Source organism: Kwoniella dejecticola, chromosome 9 (assembly GCF_000512565.2).
Source record: "Kwoniella dejecticola CBS 10117 chromosome 9, complete sequence".
Taxonomy (NCBI): domain Eukaryota; kingdom Fungi; phylum Basidiomycota; class Tremellomycetes; order Tremellales; family Cryptococcaceae; genus Kwoniella; species Kwoniella dejecticola.
This window is the reverse complement of record NC_089309.1, coordinates 25658-46387: the sequence shown is the minus strand read 5'-3', so window position 1 is coordinate 46387 and position 20730 is coordinate 25658. Positions and strand designations below refer to the sequence as shown.

General features: G+C 48.3%; 9 protein-coding genes across 9 annotated transcripts; 4 read left to right on the top strand and 5 right to left on the bottom strand.

The window, feature by feature from the left end:
- Positions 1 to 1243: 1243 nt before the first annotated feature.
- I303_106964 (uncharacterized protein) lies at positions 1244 to 2733 on the bottom strand (the record flags this gene model as incomplete). Its single annotated transcript, XM_018409647.1, has 8 exons — positions 1244 to 1381; positions 1456 to 1635; positions 1699 to 1761; positions 1829 to 1890; positions 1963 to 2172; positions 2241 to 2350; positions 2412 to 2596; positions 2668 to 2733. 8 exons carry the CDS (start codon positions 2731 to 2733, stop codon positions 1244 to 1246), a joined length of 1014 nt encoding a protein of 337 aa, XP_018260650.1.
- A 606-nt stretch (positions 2734 to 3339) lies between these two features.
- I303_106963 (uncharacterized protein) lies at positions 3340 to 5484 on the top strand (the record flags this gene model as incomplete). Its single annotated transcript, XM_018409646.1, has 7 exons — positions 3340 to 3494; positions 3575 to 3785; positions 3852 to 3929; positions 4005 to 4691; positions 4783 to 4880; positions 4958 to 5270; positions 5359 to 5484. The coding sequence occupies 7 exons, from the start codon at positions 3340 to 3342 to the stop codon at positions 5482 to 5484; spliced, it is 1668 nt and encodes a 555-aa protein (XP_018260649.1).
- Positions 5485 to 5903: 419 nt separating this feature from the next.
- On the bottom strand, positions 5904 to 7836 carry I303_106962 (uncharacterized protein; the record flags this gene model as incomplete). The annotated part of the gene is made up of 9 exons (XM_018409645.1): positions 5904 to 5946; positions 6019 to 6071; positions 6147 to 6294; positions 6359 to 6444; positions 6606 to 6888; positions 6951 to 7115; positions 7181 to 7251; positions 7314 to 7745; positions 7813 to 7836. The coding sequence occupies 9 exons, from the start codon at positions 7834 to 7836 to the stop codon at positions 5904 to 5906; spliced, it is 1305 nt and encodes a 434-aa protein (XP_018260648.1).
- Positions 7837 to 8237: 401 nt separating this feature from the next.
- On the top strand, positions 8238 to 9206 carry I303_106961 (uncharacterized protein; the record flags this gene model as incomplete). The annotated part of the gene is made up of 4 exons (XM_018409644.1): positions 8238 to 8240; positions 8324 to 8650; positions 8767 to 8937; positions 8982 to 9206. The coding sequence occupies 4 exons, from the start codon at positions 8238 to 8240 to the stop codon at positions 9204 to 9206; spliced, it is 726 nt and encodes a 241-aa protein (XP_018260647.1).
- Positions 9207 to 9448: 242 nt separating this feature from the next.
- Positions 9449 to 13582, bottom strand: I303_106960 (uncharacterized protein; the record flags this gene model as incomplete). The annotated part of the gene is made up of 8 exons (XM_018409643.1): positions 9449 to 9541; positions 9603 to 9944; positions 10011 to 11646; positions 11706 to 11982; positions 12061 to 12495; positions 12554 to 12743; positions 12809 to 13450; positions 13517 to 13582. 8 exons carry the CDS (start codon positions 13580 to 13582, stop codon positions 9449 to 9451), a joined length of 3681 nt encoding a protein of 1226 aa, XP_018260646.1.
- A 210-nt stretch (positions 13583 to 13792) lies between these two features.
- Positions 13793 to 14789, top strand: I303_106959 (uncharacterized protein; the record flags this gene model as incomplete). The annotated part of the gene is made up of 3 exons (XM_018409642.1): positions 13793 to 13903; positions 14018 to 14515; positions 14616 to 14789. 3 exons carry the CDS (start codon positions 13793 to 13795, stop codon positions 14787 to 14789), a joined length of 783 nt encoding a protein of 260 aa, XP_018260645.1.
- A 213-nt stretch (positions 14790 to 15002) lies between these two features.
- I303_106958 (uncharacterized protein) lies at positions 15003 to 16062 on the bottom strand (the record flags this gene model as incomplete). Its single annotated transcript, XM_018409641.1, has 4 exons — positions 15003 to 15162; positions 15233 to 15505; positions 15590 to 15860; positions 15921 to 16062. 4 exons carry the CDS (start codon positions 16060 to 16062, stop codon positions 15003 to 15005), a joined length of 846 nt encoding a protein of 281 aa, XP_018260644.1.
- Positions 16063 to 17580: 1518 nt separating this feature from the next.
- I303_106957 (uncharacterized protein) lies at positions 17581 to 19447 on the top strand (the record flags this gene model as incomplete). Its single annotated transcript, XM_018409640.1, has 10 exons — positions 17581 to 17592; positions 17656 to 17827; positions 17889 to 18003; positions 18062 to 18078; positions 18141 to 18176; positions 18240 to 18873; positions 18947 to 19023; positions 19081 to 19163; positions 19224 to 19271; positions 19334 to 19447. The coding sequence occupies 10 exons, from the start codon at positions 17581 to 17583 to the stop codon at positions 19445 to 19447; spliced, it is 1308 nt and encodes a 435-aa protein (XP_018260643.1).
- A 239-nt stretch (positions 19448 to 19686) lies between these two features.
- Positions 19687 to 20594, bottom strand: I303_106956 (uncharacterized protein; the record flags this gene model as incomplete). The annotated part of the gene is made up of 2 exons (XM_018409639.1): positions 19687 to 20204; positions 20282 to 20594. The coding sequence occupies 2 exons, from the start codon at positions 20592 to 20594 to the stop codon at positions 19687 to 19689; spliced, it is 831 nt and encodes a 276-aa protein (XP_018260642.1).
- Positions 20595 to 20730: the final 136 nt, after the last annotated feature.

Here is a 20730-nt window from a genome sequence, read left to right as displayed (position 1 = left end):
TGGGCAGTGGAGAAAGTGGAGAAGATGAAGAATGCTTGGTGTGATTCACTCGATCTGTATGAGGTTGTGATAAATCGTAATGCCAATTAGTATTTTATGATTACAAATCAGGAAAAATCCTTATCAATTCGCTAATTCACTATTCGCTTTCTGCTCAGTGCCAAAAGGCCGATTCGGCACACCCTATCGGCCTCCGGTATGCGAGCGGCCTCCAGCTTATCTGCTGGTACCAGTGACGGTCAAGATGAGGTATCAAACCTGCACTTCGTATTTCCACCTGCGCTTGCGATGATATATAGGAAAAGTGATGGTGTCGTGCGCAATCTCTCATTTTCACCCGACCAGACAGACGACCTTGAGTCGTCTCATATACTTGAGCCAGATAGGCACCCTCCGCTACGTGATCCCCGATGTTATCATGTCCAACCGCGTCAGTGTAAAGATATATCATCGACAGCGTACAGACAATGCAGGACAATGCAAAGGTTGTCGAATGGGGCGTGTGGCAGCTTCAATGTCCCCTGTCATTTCCAAGCGACTGTCGCCCAGATACGAGTCTTCCAAGCATTCACTCCGCGAGCAGCTTTACTGAATTATCACGTCGCTGATGCATGCAAGGTATGTTGACAACCATGAGATACGAACGCTGTCGTTACCTGAGCTTCGACGATAACATCAAACCACTTCTATCTCCGAGGCGATCAGCCCACTGCCCGTTCTTTGACTTCGGCGCGATGCGGACTGGCATACATCTCCTGAAGATACAGTAAACCGCATCGACAAACGTGCGTACATAGTTTGTTCAGGACAAGCAGGTGGGCGAATGGCCCGGATTTCGGCTCTACCGATGGGTTTATGGAACTGATAAGGTGGCCAGTCACCAGTTTATTCACGCAGACCAGAACCAAACAGTCAGAATGACAGCCGGCCTCAAGTGGCGGGAGGCGGGAGCAACGTTTTATGCCTGTTGTCTGGTAGGACAACAAGTCAGGCCGAATGACATAGCTTATGATCAATCTGTTCATAATCATTCAGTCTTATCGGGATGTGCTTTCAGATCTCTAAACCACGGATGTCCTCCTCCATCGATCGAGTCTTGCTTGCTTGGCCCTCAAGAGCTCCTTGAAGCGGCAACGCGCAGATAACGTATAAAAAGTCAGACATACATCAAAAGCAGTACATACATGATTATACATGACTGACATCCATCGTTTTTCAGATTGGAAACCTCCTTGCATACAATTCAGTATTTTGCGTAAGTCGCGTTCATTCGCATCGTAATATACTCCCTCGAAGTGATCGGAGCGTACTTCTTCGGTCGAGTCTCGGAATAGGTTCCAGGTAGAGCATCGATGACTCGCTCGGGATCAGCGGAGCAGAACTGCAGCAGAGTGATCCAAAGGTCAGTCAGCATCATGGAAAATCTGGTAAAGTGTCGTCGAGGACGCAACGTACATATGGGATGGAGTACCTCTCTCTTGTCATTTCACCATCGTCTGGTCGAGCAGGAGGTGCTCGAACTCGATGGAGGGTTGACTTTAGATCATCATTCGACCATCTCATCAGGAAATCGCCAATGTTGAATACTATGGCTCCTTTCACTGGCGGTGCAGGCAAGAATGTACCAGGATTGTGCTAACATCGTGCATTCTCGATCAGTAAGATATTCCACTCTCGTCGTTTAGAGGACGCACTCACAGGGCTTTCGACTTCCAGTCCACCACAATCATCTTGGAAGAGGAAAGTACAGGTGCCGAAATCCTGACCAGAGCCTGTCGTTCAGCTTACCCGCTGGCGGGATTTTCATTTCGGCAGATCAGATACTAACAGTATGAGCTGCGATCCTGCCTTTCTCGCCAGAGTCAAATACCTTTCGTGGTGCGGAAGGATCTATGCGGTTGTCAATCAGCCTGCCGGGACCGAGCGGGTGACAGCAGATGTAACGCACGAAAGCATACTCACAATGTAAGAACCTCAATTGATTGTCATATCCAGAATGATATTCCTCAAAGAAGTTCTCCGGGACACCAGGCATGCCCAACGCCAAAGCTTTTAAGACGGTATTCTCCAGCTTCTTGCATTCATCCTGGAAGTTCAGGCATGTTTCCCTTAGACCGGGCAGATACTTGTCTTCTAGCCATACATTCGGGCATTTCTTCGAAGTTTCCGATCCTAAGAAAGATGCACATCAGATTAGGTCAGTCCGGCTGCGCATCGTCCTCAGTTTCAAGCGGTCTCACCCATGTCGTAGCTCTCCTTGAAGTCCGCTCCTTTCCCTCTCATCTCTTCAATCTTATCATCATCGAAGACCATCTGCGAGACTTGTTCGACTCCTATACCCGAGTAGCCCCTGTGAAGTCCGATCCTTAGCCCGCAGTATATCCATTCGCCGAGCCCGATGGTGAGCTCACCTATGGTGCCATGCCTCTTTGGGATGAGGAGCAGTCATCTTGGTTTCATAGGGCAGATCGAAGAACTTCTTGCTCATCCCAAAGACTTCGTCGATCTGCTCTTGCGCGATGCTGTGACCGACAATATAGAGGAAGCCGACATCTCGACAAGCCGTGTATAGCTGGTCGGCGATCCTCTTCGCTTGCTGTGCATCACTCCATCAGCATTCACCGTCCAGCAAGTGCTGGTCTATGGGACCTGGCTGCGATCACTCACTGGTCCGGTGCCATCGCCGAAATCGCTGAAGTCGATGAATGGAATAGCTGAGTCTGCACTTGGCATTGTGAGGCTTTGCAAACTGAGATGCTGTCGTTGCTGGGAAGTGATACTCTGGCTGAGATGAATCTTGCGATAGACGCTGAGCAGGGCTACAAAGCTGAACAAGCTATCGTGCTTTCACTGCACAATCTGTTTCCGGACAAATAAGTTACATATAACTATCATCCTCCACCTATGCCCACCTCAATTACCCACTTAACGTCAGTTACCCATTTAGCGGCGAGTCACTTATCAGCTGACCCTTAATGAGGTGGGCGATGTTCCATTTTGAGCGTTTTGACTGGTTCGGCCTTATCAATCCTTTTCTGCGCGCGCTGCACCCCGGCTGTAATGCCTATTACTCTACATCCCGAAAGGTGGGAAGGGGGTAAGAGAACACATGTCATCTAGCGTTGGAGTACGACTCCAACGACTTCTCCATCTCCAGTCTCCACTCGATATTGGACATGGTCTTACATTCGGTGAAGCGCTGATAAGCTTTGCCCACTTTTGAGGGATCGAGCCAATCCTTATAAGGGTTATTATGTTAGCTCATCTTCTGACTCGAAGTGAAATCCATCTTCATCATCCCAATCAACACCAGAAAATCATCAGAGCTAGGTAACGAAGATGACCTCGCCAAAGTTCCGCAAGTTAGCTAGACGATTAGAATGTCCTGTAGATGAAGATGGGGGCTATACCAACGATCGATGGACAAATCGAGATTTGATCCCTATCCCACCTGATAGACGAACTTACAAAATCTGGAGTTTCTGCATCTATTGGTAGGTCTTCCTCTTCCGCTTCCTCCTGCACTTCCCCTAGTGTCTGATATGGCTGGCAGCTGATTTCATCCATTCGACAGGTTCGTATCGGGAGCATGTATCAGTGCATACTCGACCGGTTCTTCCCTTTTGGCTTATGGGCTCACCGCTCAGCAATCGATGGCTTGTGTCGTAATCGGCGCAATCATCACCGGTCTCCTGTCGGTCATTTCCGGTTTCCCCGGTGAGATCCACCATATCGGCTTCACAGTCGTCAGTCGAATGTCATGGGGTATGAAAGGTAGTTATTTCGTGAGTGATTTATCCATTCAAACATCTCGTGTATGCATGGGCTGAATTGCATATGGCTATATCTAGCCCGTATGTCTACGGGTATTCACCTCGGTATGGTGGTTTGGTATTCAGAGTTACTGGGGAGGTCAAGCTGTCAATCTGGTGCGTCGACGCTATCCTCCACAAAATCGCTATCATCAGTAAGAATCAGCTGACTGAAATCTCTGTGTCGTGCAGATGCTCGGTGCCATGTCTCCAAGCTGGAAACATCAACCTAACAAGTTTTCCGCCTCGTCCAACATCACCCATCAAGACTTTACCGGTGTGGTATTATGGTATTTGGCCTACATCCCGCTGGTGCTGGTTCCTCCCGAGAAATTACAGAGACCCTTCGTTGCTTCTTCCGCTGCATTCGGTGCTACTCTAATCGGTTTACTCGCCTGGGCTGTTCCACATGCTGGAGGTGGCGGACCGCTCTTCAAAACAGTCAACACAGCTTCTTCCACTCCGTACTCTATGATGCTGGGTATAACCTCTATCCTCGGTTCTTGGGGCTCCGGTACGATCGGTCAGAGTGATTGGGTTCGATATTCCGAAAGAAGATATTATCCTCTCGCATCGCAGATGTTCGCTGCTCCTATGATGATCACGCTTTGTGCTTTGGTCGGCGTCGTGGTTACCTCAGCTTCGTCATCGATCCTAGGCGAGATCATCTGGTCACCCATCTCCCTGTTGAGTGCTATCCAGGATTACTACGATTCGAGCTCAGGTGTGAGGGCCGCTGTCTTCTTCGCTGGTCTCGGTTGTACCTGTGCGCAACTATCGATCAACGTCTTGCTTAACTCGGTATCAACCGGAATGGATATGGCCGGTTTGTGGCCCAAGTATCTCAACATTCGAAGAGGTGCATATCTCCTTGCAGCTGTACGTCGCATTTCTCATGAACCCATTGCAGATCTGCATCCCATATGCGTATATGCGTATGCTGACATGATGATATTGACACTCTTGACAGATCGGTATCGCTTCTAACCCTTGGCAAATCTTAGCTTCAGCCGCTACCTTCTTATCGGTAATCAGTGGTTTAGGCGTGTTCATCGCGCCCATGACAGGGTGAGTTAAGCTAAGGGAGCCCCAATGACTCCTTCTGCAGGAAGAACTCATCCCTGACCATCCGTGTATTTTGGTAGGATTATGCTCGCCGACTACATCGTTCTACGACGATGCCGAGCCAAGATTGAAGATCTATATAACGGTTCGCCCTCATCGATATACTGGTACAAGAACGGTTTCCATTGGCGAGCGATCGTAGCATTCGTCATGGGCTCTTGGCCATTCTGTCCCGGATTCATCATGATCCTCATCGATCCTACAAGTACTTCCGCATGGGTCAAGTTGTTCAATATAAGTTTCTTGGTTGGCCTCAGCATCGGGTTCGTCGTTTACTTGGTCATTTGTACCATCTCGCCTATTCCACATGTCAAAGAAGGGTTGAACTACCTTGTGAGTACTCCTTCCCTTCCATAATCTTTGACTTCAGAGAGCTTGTTCAAAACCGGAGACAATATCTGACTTACGCTTGAACGGATAGGATGACGAACGATTCTGCAAGAACGTTACTGGAGAACCCACTCCATCGCAAGATGACGAATTCAAGCACGAGCACGACCGCGATGTCAAGGACGTAGAGATTAGCGCTGTCATTCGAGAGGTCTAGCCGCTATCGACTCACCGAGTAAATCGACTTCGGCTTAGATCTCACGAAGGCGCGAAATAGGGGATGTGGATCGAATATTTTCTGGTATGCTGGATGTTAGCGTTTTCGTAAATAACCCCCCATTTGTATTGTTCTCGGTGCTTATCGGTAGAGCAATGATCCATTTTTGTATAAGGTTGAGTATTTTATGCTAGAGTCGGCATCGCAATATTATTGTAGTTGTTCTTGAGTGAAGAATATGCAGAGTCCTGCAGTACGAGTACCGCCGAAATGAAGAGGCCGGGCGCACAACGTGAATTTCGTGTCATCTATCATATTTTGATGCATTCACGTTTCTCATGTAGCGATTAGCCAACAAGATATGAAAGAGGGATCTTTGATTTTGGTGGATGACTCATGCGTGCGACTTAGTGCGCTTTTTAGTTGATGGAGACGAGCTTGACGTCGAATTTGAGGGTAGAGCTGTTTCAGAGAAGGAGGGAATCATCAGCTCATCGCAGAATGGTGAGGTGGAAGAGCGGGCGGATCACTGACTTCTTAGGGATACCAGGGATCTTTTGGCTTCCATAAGCGAGGTTTGCCGGGATCTAACGAGCGAGAAATGATCAGCAGATATTCTGCGTATACCTATGACTCGAAAAATGAGTATTGGGGTCACTTACAGTCAATCGCCTTTCTCCACCTACGGCCATACCAGCTAAACCTTGATCCCATCCTTTGATGACTTCACCCTTACCAAGTACGAAGCTGAATGGCTTGCCAGAGGTGTTGGCATCAAATTGTTTTCCGGTGGTGAGTTTACCAACGTATCTGTTAACCAAGTTGGCATAAGCTTGTGGTTCCGAAGAGAAGCGATGTAGCCAGAATCACTCACCTCATACCCAATCGCTTGCCAGTCTTAGCTACCTGTCCCTCTCCCACCTTGACATCCTCGATTATAAGACCGGAATCGAGAGTTCGCTATAGGTGAATTCATCAGTAAATGCGTTCCAAGCAACAATAAGAGAAGGCAAGAAGTAATGCATGATGACAATGAATGCAACAGAAAGGTATATATGGGATCCGGGAATGGGTGTTCTACGTTCTATGGATATGTAAAGGAATAACATCTATTTTCTCACCTTGGAAGGCACTTTCTTCTCCTCCTTCTTGACAGCAGGGGCAGGGGTTTCGGCCTCGAGTTTAGCCTTCTTGGCCATCTTTTTCTTTTGGTTTTTGCTCAGACCTTCGGTGTCGGCAGCGGCAGCGGCGGCAGGAGCAGTCTTGGCGGGAGAGTCGATATCATCGGCTTTTCGCTTTTGGGCAGGTTTGGCATCAGAAGCGGCAAGAGCGGCCTTTTTGGGTTTCTCCTCGGCAGCGGCAGCCTTCTTAGCTGGCTTTTCAGTTGGGATTTCGGTGATTTTGCTGAATGACCCATACGTTTTCATCAGCTACGCAGGTCAAGCGAGACGGATGATTCCACTCACGCAACGGCCTCTTCCTCTTCGGTGTCGAGTTCGATGTCATCATCGTCTGAGCCGTAGAGATCCGAGTAGTCATCTGATCCGGAGAATTCAGAATCGTAGTCGGATTCACTGTCTGAAGGGACATCTGGGAATTGGTCGATGTAGTTACCCAAGAGGTGGACGGCGCTGTGACGGAACGTAATATAAGCCATCTGAGCTTGTCTCGCGATCATAGCTGATGAGCAACTCACTTTTCACCGGTAGTCTCGAAGATCACGACATCACCTTCAACGAAAGTGAGGTTGACAGTGGCTTGTTCAGTCTATAACGCAATGTGAGAGTAAGCACAACGAAGGGTACAAGTGCGGAATAATGAACACTCACTCGTCCGGCGGTAAGGGAGGCAATGACGTTGGTCTCCTCAATCTCAATATCACTCTCATCATCGCTAAAATCTTCATCATCCTCCTCGTCATCATCATCCCCATCCATGTCGGCATCTTCTACGATGTTCTTGATCTCCTCAAGTTTCTTAGAGGCCTTTGACTCGGCAGCTGGCTCCTCATCTTCCTCGTCCTCGTCCTCCTCTTCGTCATCCTCCTCATCGTCGATTTCCTCGTCGTCGAATTCGGAATCAAATTCAGAGTCATACTCGGAGTCAGACTCCAATGCATTCGCAGGGATAGGGTTGTGAGTGACTTTGATGACTGATCGACCGTCGGCAGATTTGAGTTCTTCTCCGAGAGCTACATTGGTGATTTGGAAGTCTCTTCGGACGAAGAGAGGGTATCTCTCACCCGGGATGAGGGTGAGGGACTATGGAAGCAGGAGAGCGTGTCAGCTACTGATTCGTTGTTTGAGAATGAGAAAAGCTGTAGCTCACCCATAGGTTCATTTTGACGGCCATTTTGAGCGTTTGGTACGGTTTCAAGAGCAAGACTTAGAGCCAAGAGTTGTTTTGAGTAGGAGCAAGTAGGAGTAGAGAAGGATAAACAAGAGATTGTAGAGTATAATGATAATATTTTCAACGTTCAACCTAATTTTCTAACTTTTTTGAACTTTTCGCACGTGGGCGGGTGGCAAGACAAGCTCATGGGGTCCACGTGTTGCGGGGTTTCGGCGATATTGCTTGATGTGGCACTTTGACTAATGCAGCGTTGATGACGTCCTGTGCTGCTTGTCCACGGTCCACAAGATATTATTGATATGTTGACATTGCATTTCCACCAGTGAGCTTCACAAAGACCATAAAGGCAAGAACAGCGCGACCCCTTCTCCTCACGTCCCGCTTCCTCGCCCCTCTTCGATATGGTGACTGACTTCCACGAGCTTGAGACCTCTTGGTCATCTAAAAATCGCGCTTCTACAGCTGACCCTTCATCCTGTTCTCATAGTCCAACACTCTTCGACCCTATCTCAATGCCGTTCGAGCGACTCTCACAGCAGCCTTGACCCTCGAGAACTTCTCCTCACAAGTGGTAGAGCGACACAATAAGCCAGAAGTCGAAGTCCAGACATCTCCTGAAGCTCTCTTGAAACCGTTGATCGTATCTAGAAATGAGAGCGAGAGGGTGTTGATTGAACCTTCGGTCAACGCTATACGATTATCCATCTCGATAAAGCAGGCAGACGAGATCGAGAAGATATTGTGTCATAAATTCACCAGGTTCATGATGATGAGAGCGGAAGGATTCGTTATTCTCAGGAGGAAACCTATACCTGTGAGTGTTAGGTGTTGAATGTCTCGTGCTCATTGGACGTGCTCTTGCCTATGAATATAACTATACTTCTTCACTCGTCCATCACTGACTGATGGGTTCATTCGGCTTTGTATCAGGGCTACGACATTTCCTTCTTGATCACCAACTTCCACTCAGAGTCGATGCTCAAGCACAAATTAGTAGATTTCATCATTCAGTTTATGGAAGACGTAGATAAGGAGATCTCAGAGATGAAGTTGTCCTTGAACGCGAGGGCGCGAATCGTAGCCGAGAGTTACTTGTCCACGGTGAGTAACCTTATCTAATCCTTCCTCCATCTTGTCCGAACTAGACCGAATTGAGCGGAGGATGTGCTGGAAGCAAGATTAGAAGTGGTACGGCTTCGCTCGATATGGCTGTCGAGAATGGGTGGATGATTCAAGCTCTTCAGCCGGACATAGGGGGTTTTAGTGGGGGAACTTCCCATCAATTTTTACCTGGACCTCCGTCATCTTATCGACTCACCTGTTCAAATGATAAAGCTGACTTGTTCGATTTTGCATTTCAGTTCGCATAAGAGAATTAGACTTTGTATAGGAGAAAAAACCATCATGTAATTGTATGAAAATTATGACAACCTCACCATCTCACTGTTCGCCCTGCAGAATCCTGCAGTCCTGACATGTGCATCATACGAATTTGAGGGTCAAATAGCAACGAGAGCCGTCCTAATTATAATCATGCAAGGCGGCTGCATGTGTCGGCATACAAGACATGTTCCTCGTCGATTTGGAGTTCGATATGACAAATATCACCAGATCACCGTATCCTTTCCACCCTCTCGATTATCCCTTTACCCAACCTAGAGATCTCAGCTAGAATGGCGTCTTTGTTGATGGTGATGAGAGTAGACTGCCAAATTGATCATCAGCGATTTGCCATTGAGCATGTCCGATGACAATTTGATACTCACCTCAGATTTAACAGGTACCGAGCTGTATCCCAGGAAGGCTTTCAAACTCCTTGCACTGTCTTTAGCAGGATTCCAGATACCTCCCACGACCACACCGCCATTATTGTCATAGAACCATAATATCGAATCGCCATATATCCTCCTCAAGTCTTCGACAAAGCTTTCGATGGGGTTGAACCCTATCCGTGTCTCGTCAGAGGAGGTTGATTGCAAGTTCCGGAATTTCAATTTGGCTTCCCATTCTTCCGGGTTGGCCTGGATGTTCTGGTGATATTTCGAGGTAGCTGAAGGGGCGATGTGAAGGCGTACATCATAGTGTTCAAGCGGTGTTATGAAGAGGGCCTATCAGGAAGATTCGTCAGTCACGAAGCATGCCAAAGGACTCGTGTGATTGAGGCGCAGACTTACTCTCACTTCAAGGTCACCAATCTCAATTCCACCCTTGACAGCCGCTAAAGTAGCCTTAGCTAATACACCGACACGACCAGCGATGACCCGAGTGATGCTCTTTGTCCATCTGAGCCCACTCTGATCCTCCTCCGTGAATACCACCCAGCCATGTTGATTCGATGACGAGCTATCCGAGGCTTTCTCCTTGCTTCTGAGACTCTCGAAGGCCTTCAGAGGATCTTGTTTTTGGTCTGAAGGGAATTTGATTCTTTTCTCATCCGCTGAAGAACTCTTGACAGAATAAATCGGAACGAACAATGGCGTAGCCTTCCAATCCCACTCTGAGAGCAGAATAATGGCTCTTACGAAACCAGCGGTAGCCGAAGCGGGATTTTGCAGAGATTCCGAATCGAGGTAAACTTTGGCCATAATCAATTCGATGATCTCGACTGGGATATGAGTGGAGAGCATGTGAGATGAGAACCATCTCTTGAGTAAACGTGTGGCAGTCGAGTAAGAAGGGTATTTATGATGTAGCGGTTTGATGGATTGATGGTGGTTCGTCTTGTGGTGGAACAACGATAAATGCTTTTCTAATGCTTGATGCGCCAATTTCTTCGAAGGTCGTGGTAAAGAAGTAGCAAAAACAGGTTCATCTTCATACAGAATCCTCTCTAGCAGTGTTCTCTCCTTCTCATAGTAGATCTTCAGACGGAAAGATACTCCTTGAGGTAGAAGGATCTCCAGCGATGCGTGATCTGATATTTCGCCCACAGCAGAATTATGGATATAATCAGCATCGAATAGAATACTGGATCTTGACTTAGGTATTCTTTCCGTTAAAATCTTTGCTAATTTATCGAAGAGCGCCAATTTGACCTTTTGGATAGCAGCTAGATCGTCTGGCCATTTGGGCGAAGATTCAAATTGAACGACGACTTCGATTGGCGGTATGTGATTGATCGAGGTTGTCGCAGAGGAGTTCAGCCGGTTCAGGTCGATTGGGTGTGGAACGAATGTCGAGGAGTATCTCAACGATTCCGAGGATTCAAAGACGTTCAGGATGGCCAATGGTAATTCGCTATCGATGTCCTTGAGTACCTTATACAGCTCTTCATATCCTTGCAAGACCGGTCGGAAACCTTGTTTCTCACTTCCGGGTATACAAATCGCCTTTCTAACGCTTTCAGGTATCTGAATGATTCTTGACCATTCGATATCGGAAGAGACGCATTGGATATTTTCTTCGGGTATATCGAAGTGCTTGGTCAAAAGGTATTTGACGATTTTGCCAGGGATCAAGATCGCTTCTTCAGGTCGCGATATATCCCAGACTACAGATTCCGATATGCTGCCATCCCTGAATCGCCGCAATTCAGCTTTATCGCCCCATAATTGTCGGAACGCTTCGGCCGCAGCGGACTGGGCGGTATCTGAAGATGGACCAATATCGATCACTCGGGTAGCATGATCTGGGTTGTACACGATACCGATATCGAGGGTTTTCGGGATGGTTGAAGAAGGGAACACTTGTACTAGAGACGCTCGATCGGATAATCCCCTTCGAAGTATATCGGCGAAAGAGTGCACGGCAAGATCGGTTTCTGACGCATATTCAGGGTTCTCTTCCAGCTTAGCCGACGAGATATCGACTCTGATAGGGAATGACTATAAACGGACGATCACTGCTCTGGTCGATAGGCATCGACTTACTTTATGTATTCATCGTAAACCTCCACACCCAGCTTGCGATCTCTCAAGAAAGTCTCCGCAAACAAATCCCCACTCTCATCTTCAAGCATCGCTAAAGTCTCTCTGGCATGGTAACGCAAAGCTTGGATATCACCTTGCTCCCAACCTGCAAAGATGTTGACTTTACCCGTGGGGTCCACAAATACATCTTCAAAGGACGCCAGGAGGTCGGAATGTGGTACCGGTTCTTCGCTGATGGAGTTGATGAAAACAGGAGTTTGACGGAAATCAGTTTGAGCTAGAAGTATGTATACACTGTTTAGTTGGCACCCAATACTCGATAGTGATGCAGTTTAGTAGGACTCGAAGCACGTACCTAAGAATTCCCAAGCAGCTCTGAGAGCACCCCAATGACCTAACCCTTTACCTACTCCTCTCACTTTCTTGACCTTTTCTCTCACTCCGCCCGCTCCCCCCGTCTCACCACCATCGACCACCCAGCCAAGAAGCATGCTTGCGAACCAGCCAGATCCACCTCGTTCACGCCTTATGCCTCGTCTCTTGGCCCATATTCGCCATGTCGCAAGGAAAGAGTCTACGGTACGTTCAGATGAGATGACTTGTGATAGCCGATGCAGGTGGAGTAGATGTGGTTTGTGGAGAGTATCATTGATGATTGAGCTCGTGTACAATGGTGTTGGTCTATCAGATCGTAGCAGAGATTTTGTGGGAGACAGCGTGGACAGGGGGAAGACATCGGGCAGTATCGAGGCGTGGATCCGGATCGTCTGTTTCTGCTTGAGACCTTGATCTGCAGAAAGACTCCAGATCAGTATGGTTCACATATGCGAAAACGCAGGGCAACTTACCTTTTCCGACAGTAATCTTTATGATCGGTCTTCTCGCATCTCCCATGGCTTGATCCCACGATATTTGCACTCCACTCAAAGACCCGTCTTTCTTAGCCATTTTGAACAGCTCAGAATAGATAACAGCCAAATAGTGGGACCTCTTGTGGAAGTATCTGTAGTCCATCCTATCCTTTGCGCTGAACATGGCCTGCGGCGTGATGGCAGTAGCGGTCAGTAGTGTGAACATAGTAAGCACAACGCGAGAGAGCTCACAGAAGGCATGACCACTACTAGGTCGATATTCCCAGCCTCGTTCTTCCCCTTCTTGTACCCGCCAACTACACTCCAACTTCCACCTACAATAATCTCATGAGGTTTGTCCCATCCCAATTTCCACTGAACCTCATTTTTGGTAGGATCCCATGCTTCCCCTCCTACAAAAGGAATCTTCGTCGAGTTGCCTATCCTCTTTACGGCCTTAAGAGGTGATACAGGCGGTAAAGCAGATAAGGACAAGATATGCGAATGTATGGTGGATAAGAGGGTCTTCAGCGTTGGTGCGGGGTTGGTCGGAAGAAGCGTCGATTGAAGTAAAGCTGAAAGTTGTAGGGAGAAAGTTGTACCTCCTGATGCTTCTGCACCCCTTATAGCCTCCATCTCTTCTAAAGTAGGAGCCTTGTACAGGTGTTTGTTGCTCTGCGAGCGTGAAGGTCCGGCGGTAGGTACATCGTCCTCATCCTCATCCTCAGCTTCATCTTCGTCCGAGTCATCGTCGTCGGAGTCCTGACGGTCGATCATCGGGTCATCATATATACCTGCATCCTCATCTGCACCACCATTAGACCCATCGTCGAGGTCATCAAACTCCAGATCGAGGTCAGAGGGAGAGGGAGAGGGCTGTTGAAGGGGGATTTTCTGAGAAAGAGGATGACTCATGAAATCAGCTTCTGACCAGACACTCGGGGATTAACGCAATCATACCTTCCTCGGGCCTGTTTTGGCCGATGAAGCTTTCCTCTTCATCTTCAGCGTGTTGGTTGCTGACATGGCTGATACTATGTTACCTGTCGACGTATGAGATGAAGCAGAAAGAGAGATGCATGATGATATTTTAGCAAATTTTGAAAATATCAAAATTCGACAACAACAATTATTTTGGCCCCGCAAAAATCATCCTCTCGCTAGTAACAGGTTTAAGAAATCCTTTGCATACCTTGGTCTCTCGATCTTGGAACCTCAGATTGTGTACACGTTCAGATGGCATCTCTTCTGCTCGGGTCTCCCAACTCGCTCCCAGCAGACCTCCGAACTCCCGATGGCAAGAGGAAGAAAATACCGAAAGTAGCTGTGTATGTCGCTGGAGCTGCTGTGAGTTCCCCATCTTCACGACCGGTTCAGCTTCTCAGCCTTATCACTACGTCGAACGAGACGACTATGCCCAAACTGCCAAAACATACTTGCTGATTACAACTTGAAGTATAGTTCGCGATAACGACAGGCTTGACGGTCCTGATCATACCCTATGTGCGTCAAGCTGCCAAGTTGACGAATAGAACGCAATTCCTATCGCATCGAAGTCAGGCGTTGCTCGACGCTCGTCTGAAGATACCACGAGCCGCACTTCCTGCTGCGTCAGGGACTAGCTCGTCCTCGAATCCAGTGCCCAGCTCCTCCTCCTCGTCAGCATCACACTGTCCCGCAACTCTGTCAACAACTTCTCTTTCATCTTCTGCGCTGAACACATTGTCACCGCACCCTGAAGCTCAAGACCCGATACTGCTGGGATCAAGATCATTCAACAATGCCGAGGAGAAGGCCCTCTATGGTGCATCCTTGACACCTGAAGAAGGAGAGGAAGGGAGTCATGAGCCTGTCTCGGGCTTATTAGGATTCCAAGCATTAGGAATAGCGACCGCCTTGGTCTTTGGTAGCGCAGGATTAGGCGCATTCATCGTGGCCAAGTTGATGGGCGTAAAAGATGTGAGTTGCTGATGCTCATTGAGCGTTCATAGAGTCTACTCGCAGTCATGCGTCATGCTTCACGGATGATCTGCGCTGATTGTTCGTAAACTTGGTATAGATGACCGAGTTCAGCTCCAAAATGCGCGAATCCTTGTTCCTCTCCATGCCGTCATTAGTCTCAAGCGTCAACCAGCCTGGCAGGAGTGTAGATGGATTCGATGGACAAGCAATAGAAGAGTGGGTCGCGCAGCTGGAGAAAGACGATGAGGCGAAAGAAGCTCGACCTGCATAATCACGGAAGGTCTGAAGCGGGTGGAAGGATGAATGGATACCATTGTAAGATTACATACACATCACAACCATGAATTGCATTGCATTGTCGGACCTCCATCAAACGTCTCTCCTGTGACAATTTCCGTCTCAGACGCCAGAGTTCAGGGCTCACATGATTGGAGGAACTGCCTATGAGTCCGAACCACGGAGACAGTGACCCATTCAAGACGTCTCAGGAACTCTCTTCTAAATTCGGCGCTGCGCTCGTGTCTTGGGCCCTATAACCTGCGTCGTCTATAGCCTGTATCTCCTCCCTCGAGAGCTCAAGATCACCGGCAGCGACAAAACTCGCGATGTCAGTCCTGCTGGTAGACGTAGTGATAGGAATGACTCTGAATTCCATACTTGAGATGTCAGTTGATAGCATGTTGATGGGTCAATCGTAATAAAGGGCTGACATACCCTTTAGCCCTACTCCACACAACCAGGACCCGCTCTTCCGGGACCTCTCTTTCACTCGCAATGAGCTTGACGACTTGTACTATAGCTGACTCGGTGCCGTACCACCAAAGTGGGAGGCGAGGCGAATAACCTTGAACGACTATATCGCGATCTCGGCAGTACTGGACCAGCTTTTCTTGCTTAGCTAAAATGCAGGAGTGGAATTCGATCTGATTGACCGCCGGTCTAACTGAAGAGTGTTGGAGGAGTTTTTCCAGGTGTTCAATGTCGAAACTGAGCTTCCGGTCAGATCCTTCCTATCGGTTGCTTTGGTTTAATCAAATGAATTCGCATGGGAACAATGGATCGACAACTCACTTCGATACTCCAATGCTTCTGGTACGACCCATCTTCCTGAAGTGTTCTAACCGTGCCCATACGGTCGGAATGCCATCGACGCCTTCAGGTATCCATCGTGGATTATGGATGAGATATAGGTCAACATAGTCGACGCCCAGCTGCTTCAGACTATCTGTGATCGACGCATTTTCTGACTTCAGACCCGACCGTTTGGTCTCTACATACAAGTGGTCGCGGAGAAGACCAGACTCCTTGATAGCTTTACCAACTGCGCCTTCCGATCCATAGTCTGCAAGCGTTGCTCAATAAACTCAGGACTTGGAACTAGCAATAAATCGAGCAGACTTACTCTGTGCAGTATCAATGCTTGTGAACCCAGCCCCAAGGGCTAGAGAGACGGATTCAACGATGTGTCCAGCTCGCCCAGCTGTTCCGAAAGCTATGCCAGGAATCTTAGTTCCGTCATTGAGCTCGATCGTTTCCCAAGGCATTGTGCTATTGCCGAGACCTTCACGCAGAATGAGGTGAAGAAGTACGGTGGAACAAATTGATCATCCCCCATGGATTCGGTACAGGCTACAGTGAGCTCTGTTGTAGGACACACTGATTGACATGATGAAAGGAAGGAGAAATAACAGTTCTGCCAATCACTCGTCTTGGTCCCAATGACATCACACCCATAGCCCTGCTGCTTACTCCTGCTCTCTGTCCCAGCTAAACGAAAGATTCATGCAGTCCAGCAGAAGTCAAGACGCTGGACAGTCATACCGAGCATCAATGCTGCCCGCTGTCAGGCAAGGAGGGCTCAAATGATTGACCGATGGATTGATCGCTGACAAGGATCATAGGTGGATCTCCGGCAGCTGCGATGATGTGCGAGTCAAAACCGATTCTGGGTACAGTAAAGGGCAGAAGGCCCAATTCCAGCATAACGACCATCACAAATCATTGGAGACGATGCGTTGTGCGTCCGCCTTGGCATTGCTAAGGCCAGAACTGTAAAGCATACGCGATGTGTGTCTTGGTGCGTTCCAGAAGTGCCGAGACGCAGGGATACCTCACATGCTCGGACCTCAATACCCTGTCAATTTTCGTTTCATGTTTCGGGCCGGCTTCGGGTCTTTATCATTCATCCACGTCAGCTATGGCACTTGTGTGCACTTGTGCTGTTTCAACTTCTCGTGGCTTGAGAAGGCAGACATGTGTCATCCCCAGGCGGCAATCCAACTAACCAATGTTCCCTTTAAGGTTTACAATTTGGTGTTCAACAAGGTACCGTTCCTTCGGCTTATGGAGTACATCGGACGCCATCGCAGAAGTCACCATGGTTACCAAAGCAAGGGTATGATGTCCCGATTCCCACAATCTAAACACACTCGACTTTTTTGTGTTCATCGTTCATCCTTTGAGTGACACAATTACCGTTTCATCCCATCGAGTCCACCCAAATTTGAGGAACAAGGGTATTGATTGACTGCGGATTACCCATGAATCAATCAATCAGGTCTATCGATTCGCAGGCCGATGTCAGTCCTTTGACACTCGGTCAGTATGTTGTCAGGTAGAAGTATGTTTGGAATGGTACATCATCAGAATATCGTACCTTGCATGCCAAGCGGAAGGAAGCAGCATAATTCAACGTTCGAAAGGGTATAGCAGGAACACAATCCCGCTTTGATCAATCAATCTCCTTCGCATCGACCTCTCGATTATCCTTTTGTTCTCGGAACTGAGGTATTTTCGAAGAACCCATTATGAGGCCAAAAAGGTATATATACGATACTGAATGTTGATGAATTGAGACATTTCTTGCACTCTTCTTCCATCTTCTTTTCCACCATCTTCTTTTCCAACTTTGCAAGCAATAGTCGTGAATTGACTTCACACCTAACGCCTCACTGCCCTTCACTCTTTTTCAGTTGACCCACTTCATTCATTTACCAGAGACTCATCCTCCTATATCCGTCTTCCTCAGCTCGCAAACCTTGATCAGATAGAAACAAAGCAAGATGTTGTCCGACGTGAGTGATTCGTCATGGTGCTCACTTAGGTCTATGACAAGACGACCGCTGATATTGCGGCAGGCTAAAACTTTTACTCTCCTCTCGTTCCTCGTTGCCGGTACAACTATGGTCAACGCCCATGGTCACGTCGCTAAATGGACTGTTGGCGGAGAAGAACATGCCGGTTTCAAACCTTCAAACCCTCCCGAGTACGGAGCAACCGCCGAGCGACCTACCGATAATTCTGATCAAGGTGCGTTCTTGTATTGTCATGGAGTACACACCAAGTGTGTTGACCTGCCAACATGAAATAGGCTTTGCCGCTTTTACCACTGCCATCGTCGCCTGTGGTGGTCTCTCTGCTGGTTCAGGCCTAGAGACTTGGGATGTCAACGCTGGAGATTCTGTCACTGCTCACTGGAACACCTGGTGAATAAGTTTACGCTCGATTCTGATGATGTTATGAGCTGACTTTAACACTGTCCAGGCCTGACTCTCACAAAGGTAGATCATAATCCCGATATTCACTAACTCGACGTCTACTGACAATGGCTGCTTATATATAGGTCCTGTCACCGAGTACATGGCCGCTTGTCCTTCCAGTGAGTTGATCCGTACTAATCGCTGAATGGTTGAACTGTTCTAAGCTGATTACATCTGCTCAGGTGGATGTGACGGTGTCGACGCTTCTTCCCTCCAATGGTTCAAAATCCAGGAAGACACCTTCGAAGGTTCCAAATGGCCTTCCGACACCATTGTCTCCACTCTTGACTGGACCTTCACCATCCCTACCGATCTCGCTGCTGGTCCTTACTTGGTCCGACACGACATCCTTGCCATGCACACTGTTGGTGGGCCCCAAGTTTACCCAACCTGTTTCCAAGCCAACTTGATCTCCTCCGGCTCCGCTGTCCCTACCGAAACTACCACTTTCCCCGCGGCTTACGACATCAATGATGACTTCAAGACTTGGAGCATTTACAATGACGACAACACTCAATTTGTTCCCCCTGGACCTGCTGTCTACAGCGGTGGCAGCTCCGGTACACCCCCAGGTACTTCTGCCGCTCCTTCCGCTTCCGCTTCGTCTTCTGCTCCGGCTGAATCCTCCGCTGCCGCAACGTCCGCGCCAGCTGCTTCTTCTGCCGCTGCTACTGAACCCGCGACTTCCGACGTTGCTAGCGAAGCTCCCTCAAGCACCTCTGCCGTTGAGCCAGTCGAAACTTCGGCTGCTGCGTCGTCCTCCGCTCCTGCTGAATCCGCCCCTGCCGAGTCTTCTGCTGCTGCTTCAGCTACATCGTGGGTAAAAAAATTTGAGATATGTTATTTCCAACGATTGAGAAGACTTGCTGATGAGATGTTTATTCATCAGCTCTGCTCCCGCTTCTTCTCCTACTTCAACTACTCCTGGAAACGTCGAGATGGGCGGTGGTGTTCCTCCTGTCACCCGTGAGTCATGACATAGTAACGAGATATCAGATGAAGTATCGCTAATGCTTTCCGCAGAGAACGGTAACAGATACGAAACCCTTGGCGGAAGCTACGACGACGAACACAGTGCCGTAGTCGCTGCTTGCATGGAGCAAATGGTGAGTCTCTACAATGTAGCAACTCTTGGGCTTAGCACTGATGCACATGTAAACTTCCAGAACCGATGCAAGAACTGGGCCGACTCTCTCCCTAACTCTGAGGTATCCGTGAGTAACGTCATCGAGATTTGGACGAGGATCGCCGGATCTGACCGTACCTCTTGCTACAGGCTGCTCTCACCGCTTGCGATACCCAAGAGACCACTTGCGAATCTTCTGGCGCTTCAGTCAAACGAGCTATTGTCATGAACAGATACGCCAAGAAGGGACTTCGACTCTTCTAAGTGTCATGTTCACCTGACTCGGTGACTCCTTTGTCTACATTGATGATGCAACTGCACATCAACCCAAGTCGCCCTAATACTTCTGTTTATACCAACATCTCCCCTTTGATGCCTCCGCTTACTGTATGTTGATAGATTCGTAGACCGTTTCTATATCAATCATGCATCGTGTTTTATCCTCTACATACAGGATTAGTCTCGAGCAACTTCTCTTCAGAGATACGATACTTGCAAAGGTTTCACCATGGGACGATCCCTTCTTGCGATATGAGCTTCTCTACGTCCTCATCCCGCGCACCGTCTATGACACTCTTGATGAACTTGCCACCAACAGAGGGGTCCTGAGCCCCCTTCTCCTTCAATACTGCCTGATCAATCCCGCCTAGACCCGTAGCTAAGAATCCTGGATCTATCAGATGAACTTTGACATTATCGTTTTTCAGTGTTCTAGCCCACTCGAGGATCATCATGTTCATAGCTGTCTTACTGGTTCGGTAGGTTGTTGAATTGAAAATAGGCTTTTTGGGCCATCCGGCAGGAGGTGAATGATTGACAGGGACATGTGGGTTGGAGTGATCGCCTAACGATCCGATACCGCTTGAAAGGAAGATCAATCGACGAGTCTCCGACTGTAGAAGCAGATCGGCGAAGGTCTCGGTGAAGATATGGGTATTGACGACGTTTGTGGAAAAGGCATTGATGAATCCTTGACGAACTGTCAAGTTCCCTTTGGCAACTTCGAAATCAAGGTTGACACCTGTGGGCAAGTACGAGTCAGTGCCATTGAGCACGCACGAGCAGTTTGATTGAAACTGCGAGTTCCAGGTCACTCACCAGCATTGTTAATCAATACATCTACCTTTCCGAATTCTTTCTTCACCTCGTCGTGTAATTTGGAAATGCTCTCATCACTATCGATATCTAGTTCTTTAGGGACGACCTTTGATCCACCAGCGAAAGCTGAACCAAGACTCTGATCGGCTTGGAGATTGTCAGCAGCCTTGGCGGATCTCTCAAGGGAACGAGAAGTGATGATGATGGTAGAAGGCTTGCTTGGCGAAGAGAGGATGGCTTGGGTAGTTGCGTATCCTATTCCCGTATTCCCTCCGGTGATGAGAATAACAAGGTTATCGCTGGATGATGACATGCTGAAGAAAAGGGATTTCTTGTCGGTCTTGGGATCTTGGGTGCTGGCTCGAATGCAATGGTTCAGTCACGATGCTCACATAATGTCTTGTTATATACCTTTTGAATTGTTTCTCGAAGTACTAAGGTAGTAACCA